General features: G+C 50.0%; 2 protein-coding genes across 3 annotated transcripts in view; one reads left to right on the top strand and one right to left on the bottom strand.

The window, feature by feature from the left end:
- Positions 1 to 17,058, top strand: part of PHF21B (PHD finger protein 21B) — a 553,372-nt gene that overhangs the window by 197,296 nt on the left and 339,018 nt on the right. The window lies entirely within an intron of this gene.
- Positions 1 to 17,058, bottom strand: part of LOC137560789 (uncharacterized) — a 308,947-nt gene that overhangs the window by 6,443 nt on the left and 285,446 nt on the right. Inside the window, exons 21-23 of the mRNA XM_068271931.1 lie at positions 14,461 to 14,538; positions 9,281 to 9,409; positions 8,129 to 8,231 (exon numbers count right to left, since the gene is read on the bottom strand). Of these exons, the coding sequence (XP_068128032.1) occupies positions 8,129 to 8,231; positions 9,281 to 9,409; positions 14,461 to 14,538 (310 nt within the window). The remainder of the gene's footprint in view (positions 1 to 8,128; positions 8,232 to 9,280; positions 9,410 to 14,460; positions 14,539 to 17,058) is intronic.

Raw genomic sequence — 17,058 nt, 5'->3', positions numbered from 1 at the left:
ACGAAGGTGGAAGTTGCAGGACTTTGTGAGGTTTTGGATGTGGGGAGTGAAGGAGAGTGCGGAGTCCAGGGTGACACCCAGAGAGCGGGCTTGAGAGGTAGGGCGATTGGTAGTGTGGTTAACAGTGACATGCACATCTGGGAGGCCCAGGGATGACTGGGGTGGGAAGATCATAAATTCTGTTTTGTCTAGATTTAGTTTCAGGAACCTAGCGGACATCCAGGAGGAGATGGCATATAGGCAGGAGGAGACCTTGTCCATGGTAGTGGTGGATATTTCAGGGGTGTGGAGGTAGATTTGGGTGTCATCTGCATACAGATGATAGTTAAAACCCATGGAGGAGATAACCTTGCCAATGGAGGATGTGTACAGGGAGAACAGTAGGGGGCCAAGGACCGAGCCTTGGGGGACTCCCACTGAGAGGTGGTTGGGGGTGGACGAGGACTCATTGAAGGAGGTCGTGAAGGAGCAGTTGGAGAGGTAGGATGAAAGCCAGGTCAGGGCGAGATCGTGAATGCCCATGGACCGAGGGACTGGAGGAGTAGGGGATGATCTACTGTATCAAAAGCTGCTGAAAGGTCAAGGAGGAGGAGAATGGAGTATGTACCTTCAGCTTTAGCTAAGGCAAGGTCATTGACCACTTTGGTGAGAGCCGTTTCGGTTGAGTGGGCAGGCCGAAATCCAGATTGTAGTGGGTCTAGTAGTGAGTTGGCATTGAGGTACTGGGTCAGACGTTTGTGAATCAGACGCTCAAGGAGTTTTGAGGGAAAGGGGAGGAGGGAGATCGGGCGGTAGTTGGAGGGTAGCGAGGGGTCGAGGGAGGGTTTCTTGAGCATGGGTAGTACAGTGACCTGCTTGAAGTCTGAGGGGAAGGTGCCTGTGGATAGGGAGATCACCACTTGCGATTGCAATTTCAGGAGATGAGGGGCGGGTTCCACACTGCATGGGGGGGGGGGGGGGCTGTGTGTGTGTGTGTGTGTGTGTGTGTGTGTGTGTGGGGGGGGGAAATCGCTTAAAAATCATTTCCGACCAAATCGATTGAAAATTACTCCAAAATAAATTGCTCTTTTTGGTGTGAAACAGCCCTCACAGCACTTTCATGATTTGTGGAATGCGACAATTAAGGGTTTGATTGGATTTTCGGATTGCGACGCTGCCGATGGAAAAGTGTTGTTTTATGGGACGGTATTTGCACTCAGCTGATTTATGTTATTTTCACCCTGGGTTGTTCTTAAGATCTATAGAAAGGCCCATTATGCGGAGTGAAAATGATGCTTTATCTGTTTATGTCGTTTTCCTGCACTACGCTCTGCCTTAGTAACGCAGTTCCGCCTGTGCGATTATAAAGCTAATGACTTTAATGTGTCACATGGGGAATGGCTAATATCATTCCTCTAATTGTCTGGTGAGATTTATAGCCGCATCTACACTAAAGTATTGTCAGAATGACTTCTCTACCATTTGCTGGAAAGAACCCGTTATTTCAGCTCTCAGTTTCCAGGGACCTCGTGACTAAGGTAGCAAACTTGGCACACCTGCTAACGCCACAGACTCCCACTCTGCCCAACGCCACAGACTCCCACTCTGCCCAACGCCACAGACTCCCACTCTGCCCAACGCCACAGACTCCCACTCTGCCCGCCGCCACAGACTCCCACTCTGCCCAACGCCACAGACTCCCACTCTGCCCAACGCCACAGACTCCCACTCTGCCCAACGCCACAGACTCCCACTCTGCCCAACGCCACAGACTCCCACTCTGCCCAACGCCACAGACTCCCACTCTGCCCAACGCCACAGACTCCCACTCTGCCCAACGCCACAGACTCCCACTCTGCCCAACGCCACAGACTCCCACTCTGCCCAACGCCACAGACTCCCACTCTGCCCGCGGCCCGCGGTCCGCTAATGCCATAGACTCCAACTCTGCCTGCCAACGCCACCGACTCCCACTCTGCCCGCCAACGCCACCGACTCCCACTCTGCCCGCCAACGCCACCGACTCCCACTCTGCCCGCCAACGCCACCGACTCCCACTCTGCCCGCCAACGCCACCGACTCCCACTCTGCCCGCCAACGCCACCGACTCTCACTCTGCCCGCCAACGCCACCGACTCCCACTCTGCCCGCCAACGCCACCGACTCCCACTCTGCCCAACGCCACCGACTCCCACTCTGCCACAGACTCCCACTCTGCCCAACGCCACAGACTCCCACTCTGCCCGTCAACGCCACAGACTCCCACTCTGCCCGTCAACGCCACAGACTCCCACTCTGCCCGTCAACGCCACAGACTCCCACTCTGCCCGTCAACGCCACAGACTCCCACTCTGCCCGTCAACGCCACAGACTCCCACTCTGCCCGTCAACGCCACAGACTCCCACTCTGCCCGTCAACGCCACAGACTCCCACTCTGCCCGTCAACGCCACAGACTCCCACTCTGCCCGTCAACGCCACAGACTCCCACTCTGCCCGTCAACGCCACAGACTCCCACTCTGCCCGTCAACGCCACAGACTCCCACTCTGCCCGTCAACGCCACAGACTCCCACTCTGCCCGTCAACGCCACAGACTCCCACTCTGCCCGTCAACGCCACAGACTCCCACTCTGCCCGTCAACGCCACAGACTCCCACTCTGCCCGTCAACGCCACAGACTCCCACTCTGCCCTCCAACACCACAGACTCACACTCTGCCCGCGGCCCGCCAACGCCACCGACTTCCACTCTGCCTGCCAACGCCACCGACTCCCACTCTGCCCGCCAACGCCACAGACTCCCACTCTGCCCGCCAATGCCACAGACTCCCACTCTGCCCCCGCCAATACCACCGACTCCCACTCTGCCCGCCAACGACACCGACTCCCACTCTGCCCGCCAACGCCACCGACTCCCACTCTGCCCGCCAACGCCACCGACTCCCACTCTGCCCGCCAACGCCACAGACTCCCACTCTGCCCGCCAACGCCACAGACTCCCACTCTGCCCGCCAACGCCACAGACTCCCACTCTGCCCGCCAACGCCACCGACTCCCACTCTGCCCGCCAACGCCACCGACTCCCACTCTGCCCGCCAACGCCACCGACTCCCACTCTGCCCCCGCCAACGCCACAGACTCCCACTCTGCCCGCCAACGCCACAGACTCCCACTCTGCCCGCCAACGCCACAGACTCCCACTCTGCCCGCCAACGCCACAGACTCCCACTCTGCCCGCCAACGCCACAGACTCCCACTCTGCCCGCCAACGCCACAGACTCCCACTCTGCCCGCCAACGCCACCGACTCCCACTCTGCCCGCCAACGCCACAGACTCCCACTCTGCCCGCCAACGCCACAGACTCCCACTCTGCCCGCCAACGCCACAGACTCCCACTCTGCCCGCCAACGCCACAGACTCCCACTCTGCCCGCCAACGCCACAGACTCCCACTCTGCCCGCCAACGCCACAGACTCCCACTCTGCCCGCCAACGCCACAGACTCCCACTCTGCCCGCCAACGCCACAGACTCCCACTCTGCCTTCCACATTCATACCATGTCTGGAAACGTTAAGCTGGGGGCAGCCTAATCCCTAGGAGGGCGAACCTGCAGCCTAATCCCTAGGAGGGCGAACCTACAGCAGGGCGAGGGGGTGTCAGCCACTGGTGGGGCCCCAGAGATATAAGAAGCTGTTATTTGACTCTACCTATAAAGCCATCATTGCAATTTTTTAGGGATTTGTTTTCCTGCGCAGTTTTGCAGTTTTGCAGTTTGTGTTTGTGTACAATTTTTTGTTTGAGGTTTCTGTGAATACCAATGAAAATGTATCCAATTAACATCAAACCTGCACATGATTTTTTGTGCAAAAATTCCATCCTGCGTTTCCATCAACTTTCATTGAAACACAAATTGCACATTACACACGATAAGAGCAGGAACTGCTGAAAAAATGTACACCCCCCCCCCCCACCAATAAAAAAAAAAAAAAAAGAATAGTCAATCACATAATGCATTGAAATACATTATGTCTGGCATCACGATTTTGGAAAAATACAAAATCTGCAGGGACTCAAAAAAAATTTTTTTTTTTAATACACGGAAATCGCCAAAGATAAATAGCAAAAAAGCAGCGGGTTCCACAGAGAATAATTACATGTCACATTGGGCTTGATTCAACTAACACCGTGATAACTCAAATATCACACCTTAGCAAAGATATCACACCTTAGGGTTAACACGCCTTATCAGAGTAGCATAGCGAGCGCTACAAACTTATTCCTGCTAATTGCCAATGGCACTCGTCCTGCCCTGAGCCCCTGCAGGTTTGTAGCGCTCGTTGTGCTACTCTGATAAGGCGTGTTAACTCTGACAAAGTGTGATCTTTGATAAGGTGTGATATCTTTGATAAGGTGTGACATTTGAGTTATCACGGTTTAGTGAATCCAGCCCATTCTGTGAAAGCGCACATGATTGTTGCGCGGAGTGTGTGGTCCCTGTCTTATTTGGGCTATAGCCAGGGGTGTAACTAGAGGGGAGCAGCACCTGTGATTGCGGGGGGGGGGGGGGGAGGGGGGCAGAGCTGTGGAGGCCCAACTACTAACCCTCCCTTCCTCTGATACAGGGGACTGTACTTCAGATCAGGTGCTTTTGTGGCTACACTTGTTATGGGTGTGAATATCATGATGTCCGCACTTGTTTTATGACCTTGCGAGATGGGCCCTAAGGCGGTCAAGGTCACCAAGGGGGGAGGCAAAGGAACAAGTTTGTTAACTTTGGGGCCCCCATCAATGTTTTGCTGGGGGCCCCCTGATTTGTAGTTACACCACTGGCTATCGCTTTCCATCTGCAGAGGAAGGCTTTGGACAGTGAACCACACAAAGCATATTTGTCATTATCGGGAATCGATCGATCAGTCGGGGACAGCTGACCGCAATGTGAAGTGTCGGTATACTGCGATCCCGTCTTTCAGCAGACTCCGCTCTGACCGTAACGCGACGCTCTGCGGACTAATCACGGAAGGCGAGCGCACACCTCATTAGAGCCTTGAGTACCTGAGCTCTCGACGTGAAGAGGAGGCGTGTATGGCGGGGAGAAATGTCGCCGGCTGGGCATGTGCTGATGATGATTGTTCTTCAAACAGCCATCAGTGACACGAGCGTCTTCTGAAGAGCGTCCGCCGGCGCTAATGAAGCATGGAGGAGATTAGCTGCCATTGAACCTCTTACGCGCCTCTCTTAGGCCGCTAATGGAATCCTGTTTAATTCTATTATGGACGGCTCGCGGTGGCCGTATACAATCGGAAAGAGCGGAGACCAGCTAAATCGCAGCTCGCTTCTGTTTACTGGCTTCAAAGGAACTAGAGGTGCGAGACCTATGGAAGCTGCCATATTTATTACCTGTTAAACAAACAATACCAGTTGCCCGGCAGTCCTGCTGATCTTTCTGGTCAGTAGGGTCCAAGTCACACACCTGAAACAAGCATGCAACTCATCTTATCAGATTTTTCATAGACACCTGATCTGAATGCTTGTTCAGGGTCTATGGCTTAAAGTAAACCTTAACTCAGGGCAGTTTCTAGGCAAAATTGCACCCAGGGCGAGACTGGGAAAATTGCGCCCCTCCACCCCCGTGGACTCGTGAACCCTTACACTTTAGGGACAGGCACACAGCCACAGGTCACAAGTAGAATCTGCCTACTCACTAGTGACCAGCCATTCATCCAGGAGGAAGCAGAGACCAGGAAAACACACAGGTGAAGAGAGCCCAGATAGCCGACTCCTCATGTGTGCCGCGATAGCCTGCAGTACCGCGACAGGACATCAGGTGTCATCCGCGGTGGTGACGTGATGATGACTTGACGTCGGAGGCAGGCAGCCCAGGAGGAGTCGTGGAAGGTGATCGCACTAGTAATATTGTTTCTTCTTATATTTGGCTGCACCGTGCGTCACCAGCTCCCTAGCGTTTATGTCCTTCTGCCTGCGCCCCCCCTTCTACTTGCTGGTCTCTCATCCAGGGGGGGTCGCCCTGCCCGCACTGCTCAAGAAATGGCCCTGCCTTAACTGAAGTAAAAAAAAGACCAACTTCCCTGGGGCTTGTACCATCCCCTTGCAGCCACCCTGTGCCCTCACCGTGACAATGCAATCTTCTGGTCCCCCGCAGCGCCCCTCTTTCGTTTGCATGCATGACCCTGGTCCACTGCCTCCTGATCCTGCTACCGTGCAGCTCTACTGTGCATGCGCAGAACGCTCCCAGCAACTGAAGCGTGATCAAGGACACTGCGCAGTGACCATCAACTCATCAGTCACTGGCCAGAAGAGGGTCGATGTGGGGGACAGGAGGATTACTTTAGTGATGCCGCGGTCACGGGGCGGCTGTGGGGGGCTGGGTAGAAGCCCCAAGTAAGTTTGTCTTTTTTTTTTTCTTCAGTTTAGGTTCCTTTTAAAGTATTCGAGGCAGAGGGTCAGCAGGACAGCCAGGCAATGTGCATTATTCTCAAGGAAATAAACATGTCAGCCTCCATATCCCTCTCACCTTGGGTTCCCTTTCAGAAAAAATGACAGATGGGAGCTGAATAGGTGGGAGGTCACAAGAAATTCCACCTTTACTGGGCAGTGCCAGGGACCTCAGTGTCCGATGGGCACCTGAAATACAAGCATAATACTACATATGAACACACACTGGTGCTGGAGGTCTATGGTGGTTGGCCGGCGGTTTGGCTCATGGTGGTCTGTGCAAAAGTCATTTGGCATCACCCACATGGACCATCACTCAGATCCTTCCATAATACTATAAATTATTTTCAAACAACCTTTAAAAGGGACCCTGAACTGAGGAAAAAAAATGTCAAAATGAACTTACCTAGGGCTTCCTCCAGCCCCCCATAGTCTGTGAGGTCCCTCAGCGTCCTCCGGGCTCCCTCCATTTTACCGCTGGCGGACTAGTTATCACGCAACTTGGCTGAAAGTCATGCACAACTGCGCATGCACAGCCCCTCTGTGCCCCCGTGCCTTGAGCATTCTGCGCATGCGCGGTTCTCTGGAAAAATTAACCACGTATGCGCAAAACCCTCAAGGCAATTGTGCGCAAGCAAGATGGGGGCGTGGATGTGCAGTTATGCACAATCTCCCAGGTAAGTCTAACAGGGCCACCAGCGGTACAGAGGAGGGAGCTCGGAGGACGCCAAGGGACCTCAGGACTACAGGGGGCTGGAGGAAGTTCCAGGTACGTTCAGTTTGGCATTTTTTCCTTCTGTTCAAAGTCCCTTTAAACACATTATGCATTTGTGTCCCTTAACCGGCAGGAATCAGACTGTTGGCCTGAAGCCCACTAAATTGCCAATCCCAATTGCAATCAATGAGCGCTTTTGGTATTGACTTCTGGTACTTCTGACGCTTTTTTTTATTTTAATGCTAGTGTTTTGTACAACGATTGGGAATAGTCTAGTGCTTTTGGACTAGACATTGATTCCAAAGCGTGACTGTGGGCTCGACCCGGTGTATTCCCAGAAAACCGCAGAATGAGGTCACCAGAGGTGGCGTAGCACCTGCTCCATCGTCTCATGGAGGCAGATGGGGGGGGGAGGAGGCCATAGGAATTGTTTAGGAGAATTGCTGTGGTGGTGCGTGTAGCATGTGGCGCGTGTTGAGATCACCTGTTTGCGTCTGGCGGCGGTGCTTGTGTGAGACGGTGGAGGAGTTTGAAAGTCGGGGCATGTGAAAAGGCTGGGATTTACATTGCACAGGCACCGGGGAGGGGGACACAATTTATATTTGGGGGGCTGTGGCAGTGGCCGGGGGGGGTCCATAAGTGGCAGGCCATTACCATGGCGCACCCTATCGACCAAATGACCGAGATTTTCCAGCGTGCTTGATCAATACATTCAACGGATTTTGGCCCAAAGTTGGTTAAATTGTTGATCTGGCATGCTTGTTGCGGCACCAATGTTCATACAATTCCATAAATGTATTGAATCGATGGTTGATCAGGTGGGCTGCAATATTAGTATATGTATGGCCAGGTTCAGTTTTTAAATACTCCCCCCCCCCCCCCCCATGTGATGTTGCAATGAATAATCTGGATTCGTTCTGACTGGTAGATTGAATTTGCCAATAACATCAGTAAGCCGTGAATCGGCCAGATTGCCTCACGTGCTGAGGAAACACACAAGATATTTCAGCAGAGCGTAGTTATGATCCGGTAACCTCTGTACGATTTCTTTACAGCTGTTCACACGTAATATACTCTCCACACCTGAAACAGAGGGAGAGAATGTCAGGGGAGGAAGCAGAGGGAGGGGGAGGTCAGGAGAGGATGGGGGGGGGGGGGAGGAGTCAGAAGAAGAAGCAGAGGGAGGGGGAGTTCAGGGAGGAAGTAGAGGAAGGGAAGAGGTCAGGAGAGGAAGCAGAAAGGCCAGGAAAGGAAACAGAGGGGAGGGGAAGGAGTCAAGGGGAAGGTCAGAAGAGGAAGCAGAGGGAGTAGGCAGCCAGAAGAGGAAATATAGTGAGGGGGAGGTCAGGATAAAAAGCAGAGGAAGGGGGAGTTCAGGAGAAGAAGCAGAGGGAGGAGGAGGTCAGGAGAGGAAGCAGAGGGGGGAGGAGGTCAGGAGAGGAAGCAGAGGGGGGAGGAGGTCAGGAGAGGAAGCAGAGGGAGGAGGAGGAGATCAGGAGAGGAATGGGGAGGTCAGCAGAGGGAGGAGGAAGTCAGGAGAGGAAGGAGGAGGTCAAGAAATGAAGCAGAGGGAGGGGAAGAACAGGAGAGGAAACAGATGGAGGGGAATTTCAGAAGAGAAAGCAGAGGGAGGGGGCGGTCAGAAGAGGAAATAGAGTGAGGGGGAGGTCAGGATAGAAAGCGGAAGAAGAGGGAGTTCAGGAGAGGAAGCAGAGGGAGGGGGTGGTCAGGAGAGGGAAGGGGAGGTCAGGAGAGGAAGAGGAGGGAGAAGAGGGTCAGGGGAGAAAGTAGAGTTAGGGAGTGGTCAAAAGAAGAAGCAGATAGAGGAGGAAGTCAGAAAAAGAAGCAGATGGAGGAGGAAGAAGTTCAGAGAGGAAACATAAGGAGGGGTAAGCTCAGGAGAAGGAGGGAGAGGTCATGAGATGAAGCAGAGGGATGTCATCTCTTCGGGAAAATGTACATTTTATTTGTACGGATTACATGTTTTGCAATAATGGCCCTTTAAATAAGCAATATTGTGTGTTTTTTTCACATTGTCCGGAAGGAGAAGTTATTTCATGCCATTTCTAGGCATAGGCGGGAGTGTTTTACATAAATAGCTGATTAATTCGGATCAGGTATTCGCCACTCACTGGTGATCTCCAGGACGGGTCGGTAAGAGTCGAAGGTCAGCAGTGGTTCGGGCAGCTCTCGCAGGAAGGTCTTCAGGATCCCAGCCGCTATGTGGACATCGCCGTACTCATCGAAATTCACCGGTTTCCCTGCGGGGTCAGAGCAACACACTGATTGGCTGCGCTCATTAATATTTCCCCGCTCCGCACATCACACGTCTCCAGAATGGTAATTGTGTTATCAGCGAGTCAAGGATGGAAATAATGCAGAAGCACCCAGCGAGTCATTACATTATCACCCCGACACATGGAAATTCCTGCGCACTTCTGTTATGTGCGAGTCTGATGGAACGCTAATAGTGCGGTATTGCACACACATACACAGTACACGCACTCACAACCAATACAGTGGTATACACACATACTATCCATACACACTATACTTATTTTCTACATACCAGTGACGTAGCTAAGGAGCATTGGGCCCCAGTGCAAGTTTCACATTGCCTACCCCCCCCCCCCCCCCCCCCCCCCCCAAGCCCTCTATACATACTGCTTTTTTTTTACTATAAGATTCACTTCTTCGCCCTTAAAAGTGGGGGGGAAAAATCAATGCGTCTTATAGTCCAAATGCAGGGAGTTCATGACTCGTAAAGCCTGCCGATGCGAACCTCCAACCTGCTGCAATGTCAGGGATTCCCTGTACTGTGCCCATGCAGAGGACACAGGGAGACAAACTGAGAACACAGGGGAACACAAAGGGGCATAGAGGAGGACACAAGGAGCACAGAGATGGACACAAGGGGGACAGAGGAGGACACAAGTGGTGCAAGGGGGCATGATCCATGTAGCTGGCCAGCTAAGACCTGTCCTAGGTTGCCATTATAGTTTATATAAATATACACCAAAACCTGCCAGTAACCTCAGTACAGTTCACATGTTCATAAGGTTAAGCCAAACAGCAGAGTTATTGCTGAAATGTATGTTTCTGAATGTTATATAACAGAATATATGCATTGTGTTATAGTGATGGGTCGTTCGCGAACGAGCCGGCTCCAAGAGCCGTCTCTTTGCTGCGAACGACAAGAGCCGGCTCTCAGTTTTAAAAGAGCCGATGCCTCAGCCGCCCTACAGAGCTCTGCTTTGCTCTGTAATAAAGGGCGCTGAGGCATGCTGGGAGATGTAGTCCTCCTCTTCCAGCTTGTAGGAGTGTATGGGGCGGAGCAGAGCAGTAGGAGGTGGGATTGCCCCATTCCGAGAAGCAGTCTGGAGTTGTCATGGAGACGGGGGCGGGGCTTTTACTCCAATTCTGAGTGGCGTCTAGTGATATGTAATGAAGAGCCGATTCAGAGCCGTAAGAGCCGGCTCTTTGATGGGAGCCGATTCAGAAGAGCCGATTCTCCTAAAAGAGCCTGAATTCCCATCACTATTGTGTTATCAAAGGCAACAGGGGGAAATATGCCTTTAAGAGTCATCACATAGATGAGCCAATCACAGCCAGCCTCACACTGCACCAGAGCCTCAACCAATCCTAGCTAGTTACACACTGAGCCTGTGTGGGAAACCCCCTAGCTAGATCATTCTAGAGTCATTGCTCATCAGAGAGAGAAGAGACCAGAGTTCCAGAGAAGTTTTATGGAAGTACAGAAGGCCAAATAGGTATTTAATACACTTACCGTATCTATGTTCCCTTATTGTTTAGTAGTGTGAGAGTAGGCCTATATAGTGAATCTGGTGTTATGTGTTTACTTGCAGTTCCACCAAATCAAATTGAATAAGATGCAAGTTCATCTTCAGAGTACAAATTCAATCAGATACAGAGTACAGATTCAAGCACAGAGAGTCAAATACATCCACCATCTTATATTATCTGACAATCTTATGTTATCTGACAAGATTCAACTGTTAAACCACCCTTTGTGATTTGTATCCACCACATTTTGTACATGGACTATCTGCTGCACATGTTGCAGTGTTATATGAAGAAAAGTTGAAGTTATTAAAGAAGTTATTCTAAAGTATTTGGTGTGCTCTCTAAACCTACTGCTTCCATAGAACGGTGTTAGAGGAATTACAGAGTAATAGACAGTCTGCTTAGATTAAAGAGACAGAGATTGCATAATTCTTCTAATGCCACAGCGCACAAGGCACTACATAGTGCTGCGCCTGCCACAATCCACAAGATGCCCCTTTACCATGGATGCACCAGGTTTAGTATATATATTTTTCCCCTGGCTTTTGTCATCTAAACCTGGGTGCATCTTATGGTAAGTGGCGTCTTATAGTCCGAAAAATATGGTAACTACCCAGCGCACCAAAACCTGCCAATGGCAACCACAGTGTCAGAGGTGCAAGAAGGGGATGGGGGAACGTACTAAACGCATCTATAGAAGTGATTATTACAAGCACAGGACTAATAAAGCGCTAATACTGCGGTAAAGGGAGGGCCATTGTGCGGTCGCAACATCTGCACCCTCTATTGCTACACCACTGCTACAAACGTATCAAATAATTTAGAGTTAGCCGAGTGGCGTTCCCAGGTTTACTAGAAAGATTCCGCTCAGCACACACTTTCACACTGTGCACTTTCTTTTTTCATTATTTCTGCAAAGCGAATAGGCAAGTCATTTCTCCCACTGAAGCCTTCAGATTGAAGGCAGGGCCGGGCCGAGGCATAGGCTGGAGAGGCTCCAGCCTCAGGGCGCAGTGTAGGAGGGGAGCACAATTCATTCAGCTGTCATTCCTAATTGTGTATGAAGCAGAAAGAAATAAGAAAAGGGGATACATAGCAGTGACTGCAAGCCAGATAACTAGATATTAAGGTGTTGGGGAGGTTGTGGGCCCTGCGGCACCTTAGTCTAATAGCAATCAGTGTGTGATGGCTGGGGTGGGAGGGATGGAGGGGCGCACTTTGATGTCTCAGCCTTGGGTGCTGGAGGACCTTGTCCCGCCTCTGATTGAAGGAGCAGAGTGTTCTGTACAGGCAGATAGGCACCCAGTATAGCAAGTTTGAACTCTTTACTGAAGAAAAACATGCAGAGATAGATCATACACCAGCATCAGGTAATGCAGCTTACTTAGAACAGAGAATAATATCAGAGAATACAGGAAATAACAATACCATAAAGATCACTATCACATTTTACACACAGTGACATCTTGTGTTTTTTTTGTTTTGTTTTTTTACTATCCTGCAGTGTAAGGTAATAATGTTGTTAAATCTCTAACACAGATTATGGAGTCCATTAGAATGTGCCACATGCTGAATCGCAATGCCTTGAAACGGGGGAAATTCAAAAATGCAATGCAATCGATTTTAAAATGCAAAGAAAAAATGGTTTTTAAACTCTGAAAATATTTTTCCTTTGCATTTTTAAAATGGATTTCCTCAAAAACTACGTCTCTTAGAAAAAATGATTTTTTCTTGTTTCCACTGTTCCCCTCAACATCCACAAGTTTCTACAGCAGTGCGATCACTCCTTTCAGAATCACAATGCTGTCCCCAGCTTGCACTGCAAGGAAACACCTTAAAACAGGCTACACCATATGTTTTTTTCCTATCTTCCTTGCAGTGCGAGCTGGGGTCAGTATTGTGATTCTGGAAGGAGTGATCGCACTGCTGTAGAAACTTGTGGCCATTTACAGATTGGTAATCTGAAAGCAGAGCGATCCACGGAAGAAAGGGATTGGTATATGCATGTGTACTGTGGTCTTAGTGGAGGATTAAAGAGAAACTCCGACCAAAAAATGTATCCCAATCAGTAGCCGATACCCCCTTTTACATGAGAAATCTATTCCTTTTCACAAACAGACCATCAGGGGGCTCTGTATGACTGATATTGTGGTGATACCCCTCCCATAAGAAACTGAGGACCATGGTACTCCTGGCAGTTTCCTGTCTGTGAACCCTGTTGCATTGTGGGAAATAGCGGTTTACAGCTGTTTCCAACTGCCAAAAAAGCATGCAGCAGCGACATCACCTGCCAGCAGTAAAAATGTCACCATGTAATAAATGTCAGAATGTAAATCAGGGATTTAAAAGATTTTACAATGGGCAAACACTGACATTTATACATAATTATTGTAAAATGAAGCACTTTTTTTATTACATTATTTTCACTGGAGTTCCTCTTTAAGCGCAGCACTACACACTAGACGCTGTTTGAAGATTCACCTTAACATACATAGCGATTTTGGTGATGATAGCAGGTATGGGGGCTTTGAAATTTACCACATAAATCGGCACAAAATTACACAAAATTATGGTTTCCAATTAAGTTCAAACACTAAATTCATTACGATTTTACTTGAAATTTCGCAGTACGATTTTGCGACGTAATTTGCAATTATAATTCGAAATTACAATTATGTGAAGTTTGTGGTCATCACTGGATGAACCCAGAAGGTGCCAAAACCGGTCTCATCGTTTGTCTGTATTAAGTTGCATTAAATGATGTAACTGGTGAAGACCCTTGTGTAGCCCCCCTCCTGTCCTCATCTTAATTCTGGGAATACACCATGCAATTTTACATCAGATAGATGGGACAATAGATCATTTCCCGCATGTCCGATCTTATTTTCGATTGATTTTCTGATCACTTCTATACAAATCGATCAGCAAAAGGATCAGTTATCAGATTGGATCTGTCAGAAATTACTTATCGATCCATCTATCTGATGGAAAATTGCATGGCGTATTCCCAGCATAATAAACCTCGACGGTCATTGAAATTCCTACAGAACGCCTCTAGGAAAGCAGCCTGCAAGATAGGCTACGTTACCCATAATTCACCTGTGAAACTGGCCTAAAATAAGATGACCGGACGCCTCCAACAATCCCTCTGGTGATGACATTCCACCTATAATTACGGAAAAAGGTCGAAACCATTTATTCTTCCGCTGGCATTCGCCGCAGTGACCGCCGGTCGTAACTTCACCCGAGAGATGTATTTCACGTGCGATGGTAACCTGTCCCACCGCATGTCACAACGGGAAATATTACGCTTCTATGAATCAAACCCCCCCCCATTCAACAAGACTGTAAATCGCGGCTCCATACATCTCCCGCTAATGTGACATCTACGTTACAAACGGCTTTATGATTAACTAATTAAAAGAGCAGCAACAGCGGCGGTAAAACAGATTCATTATCGGTGAAGGCCGCGCTTGGATGAGCGCAGATTGCTGAGGGAGACACTGACCCAGATTGTACAGCCTCTGGATGTCTTTGATGATGTGAACGGCGACTGATCTTCGGAACAGACCCTCTGTGCGTAGCCCTGGCGGGATAGAAACGGGACAGTATTAGAATCAATGGACACCATGAAATGATGATTACTCATACACTAAATGTAAGCCTGTCCTCAGGCGCAATATCAACTGATACCATCTGATATTCCTGCAAGAGCCTAGAAAGGCCTGAGCAACATGACATCTTCTGCAGCACTGTACAGAGTACATAGTCATGTCACTGACTGGCCTCAGAGGAGCTCACCATCTAATCCTGGATGGCTGGATGGTGTAATGGTTAAGGGCTCTGCCTCTGACACGGGAGACCTGGGTTTGAATCTCAACTCTGCCTGTTCAGTAAGCCAGCACCTACTCAGTAGGAGACCTTTGGCAAGTCTCCCTAACACTGCTACTGCCTATAGAGGCTGCTGCTCTGGCGCTTTGAGTCCACCAGGAGAAAAAAACAATATAAATGTTGTCTTGTCTTGTCTAATCCTATCATAGTCTAATGTCCTACCATATTATTATTATTATTATTATTACTACGTATTTATATGCCACTGACACCTTCTGCAGCACTTTACAGAGTACATAGTCATGTCACTGACTGGCCTCAGAGGAGCTCACCATCTAATCCTACCATAGTCATAGGCTGTCCTACCATATTATTATTATGTGTTTATATAGCACTGACATCTCCTGCAGCACATTACAGAGTACATAGTCATGTCACTGACTGTCCTCAGAGGAGCTCACAATCTAATCCTACAATGGTTATAGTCTAGTGTCCATATCATAGTCCGGGATGCTGATTAACGTATGATCACATGACTGCTGATGTTTCTTCTTCTGGCTCTGTGACCCATCCCTCTTTTCCAGTGCTGTCTGCTGCAGGCAAGGCCCCGCCCCTCTTAGATTACAGGTCAAGGAGCATCATAGATTATAGATATGTCTCTGTGTAAGGCCTCTTGCACACTGCAAATTTACAAATCCGATTTGCGATTCCGATTTGTGATTTACGATTCAGATTTCCCCTGGATGCTATCAACACGCAGCATGCAGGACCACGGAAGGCACCTCCAAACTACCCGCCCACCCACCTGGTCGATGGCAGCGAGACCTACGCAAGCTCAACCCTAGCGTCCTTGCTGACCCCCTCCATGCCCTCTCCTCCACTCTCCCCACCCTAACCTGTCCTAATCTTGCTGCAGCTCAGTATCGCCAAAATCTCATTAGCCCTAGAGAAAGCTGCTCCACCAATATTCCGCCGCAACCGACCCCCTAACCCCCAGCCCTGGCGCACAACCCATACTCGCAACCTCCAGAGGGAAACACGTGCCACTGAACGGAAATGGAGGAAAACTCGACTTAACTTAGATTTCCTACAGTACAAGGCTAACCTGCTGCAGTTCCACACTGCTCTTGCTCATGTGAAGCAGGAATACTTTACCAAGCTCATCGGAGCACAAGCTTTCAACATCGGGCGTCTCTTTGCCACATTCAACTCTCTTCTTAAACTCCCCCCCCCCCCCCTACACCCTCCGTTTCCTCCCTCTCTGCCACAGATTTAGCCACCCACTTCACCAACAAAATTGTCTCCAAAATATCCAATCTTCAATCTTCAACTCCCACCCCCTCCCAACCAGCTCCTTCTCCACACTACCCTCAAGAAGCAGTGCTTTTTAGCGCTGCTAGATTTAGGCGCAGCCAGCGCCACCATAGACTATTATAGGCATCACATCTATAGCAGTGCTAAGCGAGTAACGTCGGCGCCATCAGAAGACGGAGCCGAAGTTGCTTAAAAAAACACAATAATTCGGCCTCCAGCAATCGCTGGAAGCCGAATTATATCATTCCCCCACTATCCATGGCGGCCTGGAGGGGGAATAGTAATTAACACGGCCGGGACTTGTGCAGAAGCAGTATCAGCCATATACCGGCTGTATCCTGCACCCAAAGTCTACCGGCGCCGATTTCAAATGTATGCCTCCTTCACTCCTACTACCACTGAGGAAGTCAACCACCTACTGCAGACTTCCCATACCACTACCTCCCCCCTTGACCCCATCCCTTCTGATTTACTCCAGCCTCACTTCACGGAATTGGCTCCAGTCCTCACTGTTTAACCTCTCCCTATCCACAGGCACCTTCCCCTCAGACTTCAAGCAGGCCACTGTACTACCCCTGCTCAAGAAACCCTTCCTTGACCCCTCGCTACCCTCCAACTACCGCCCTATCTCCCTCCTCCCCTTTGCCTCAAAACTCCTTGAGCATCTGGTGCACAGACGCCTGACCCAGTTCCTAAATGCCAACTCACTACTAGACCCACTGCAATATGGATTTCGGCCTGCCCACTCAACCGAAACAGCTCTCACCAAGGTGGTCAATGACCTTGCCTTAGCTAAAGCTGAAGGTAAATACTCCATTCTCCTCCTCCTTGACCTTTCAGCAGCTTTTGACACAGTAGATCATCCCCTACTCCTCCAGTCCATGGGCATTCACGATCTCGCCCTGACCTGGCTTTCATCCTACCTCTCTAACTGCTCCTTCATGACCTCCTTCAATGAGTC

Source organism: Hyperolius riggenbachi, chromosome 3 (genome assembly GCF_040937935.1).
Source record: "Hyperolius riggenbachi isolate aHypRig1 chromosome 3, aHypRig1.pri, whole genome shotgun sequence".
NCBI lineage: Eukaryota > Metazoa > Chordata > Amphibia > Anura > Hyperoliidae > Hyperolius > Hyperolius riggenbachi.
Note: the sequence above shows the minus strand (reverse complement) of the source record. Positions and strands in the feature narration are given on the sequence as shown.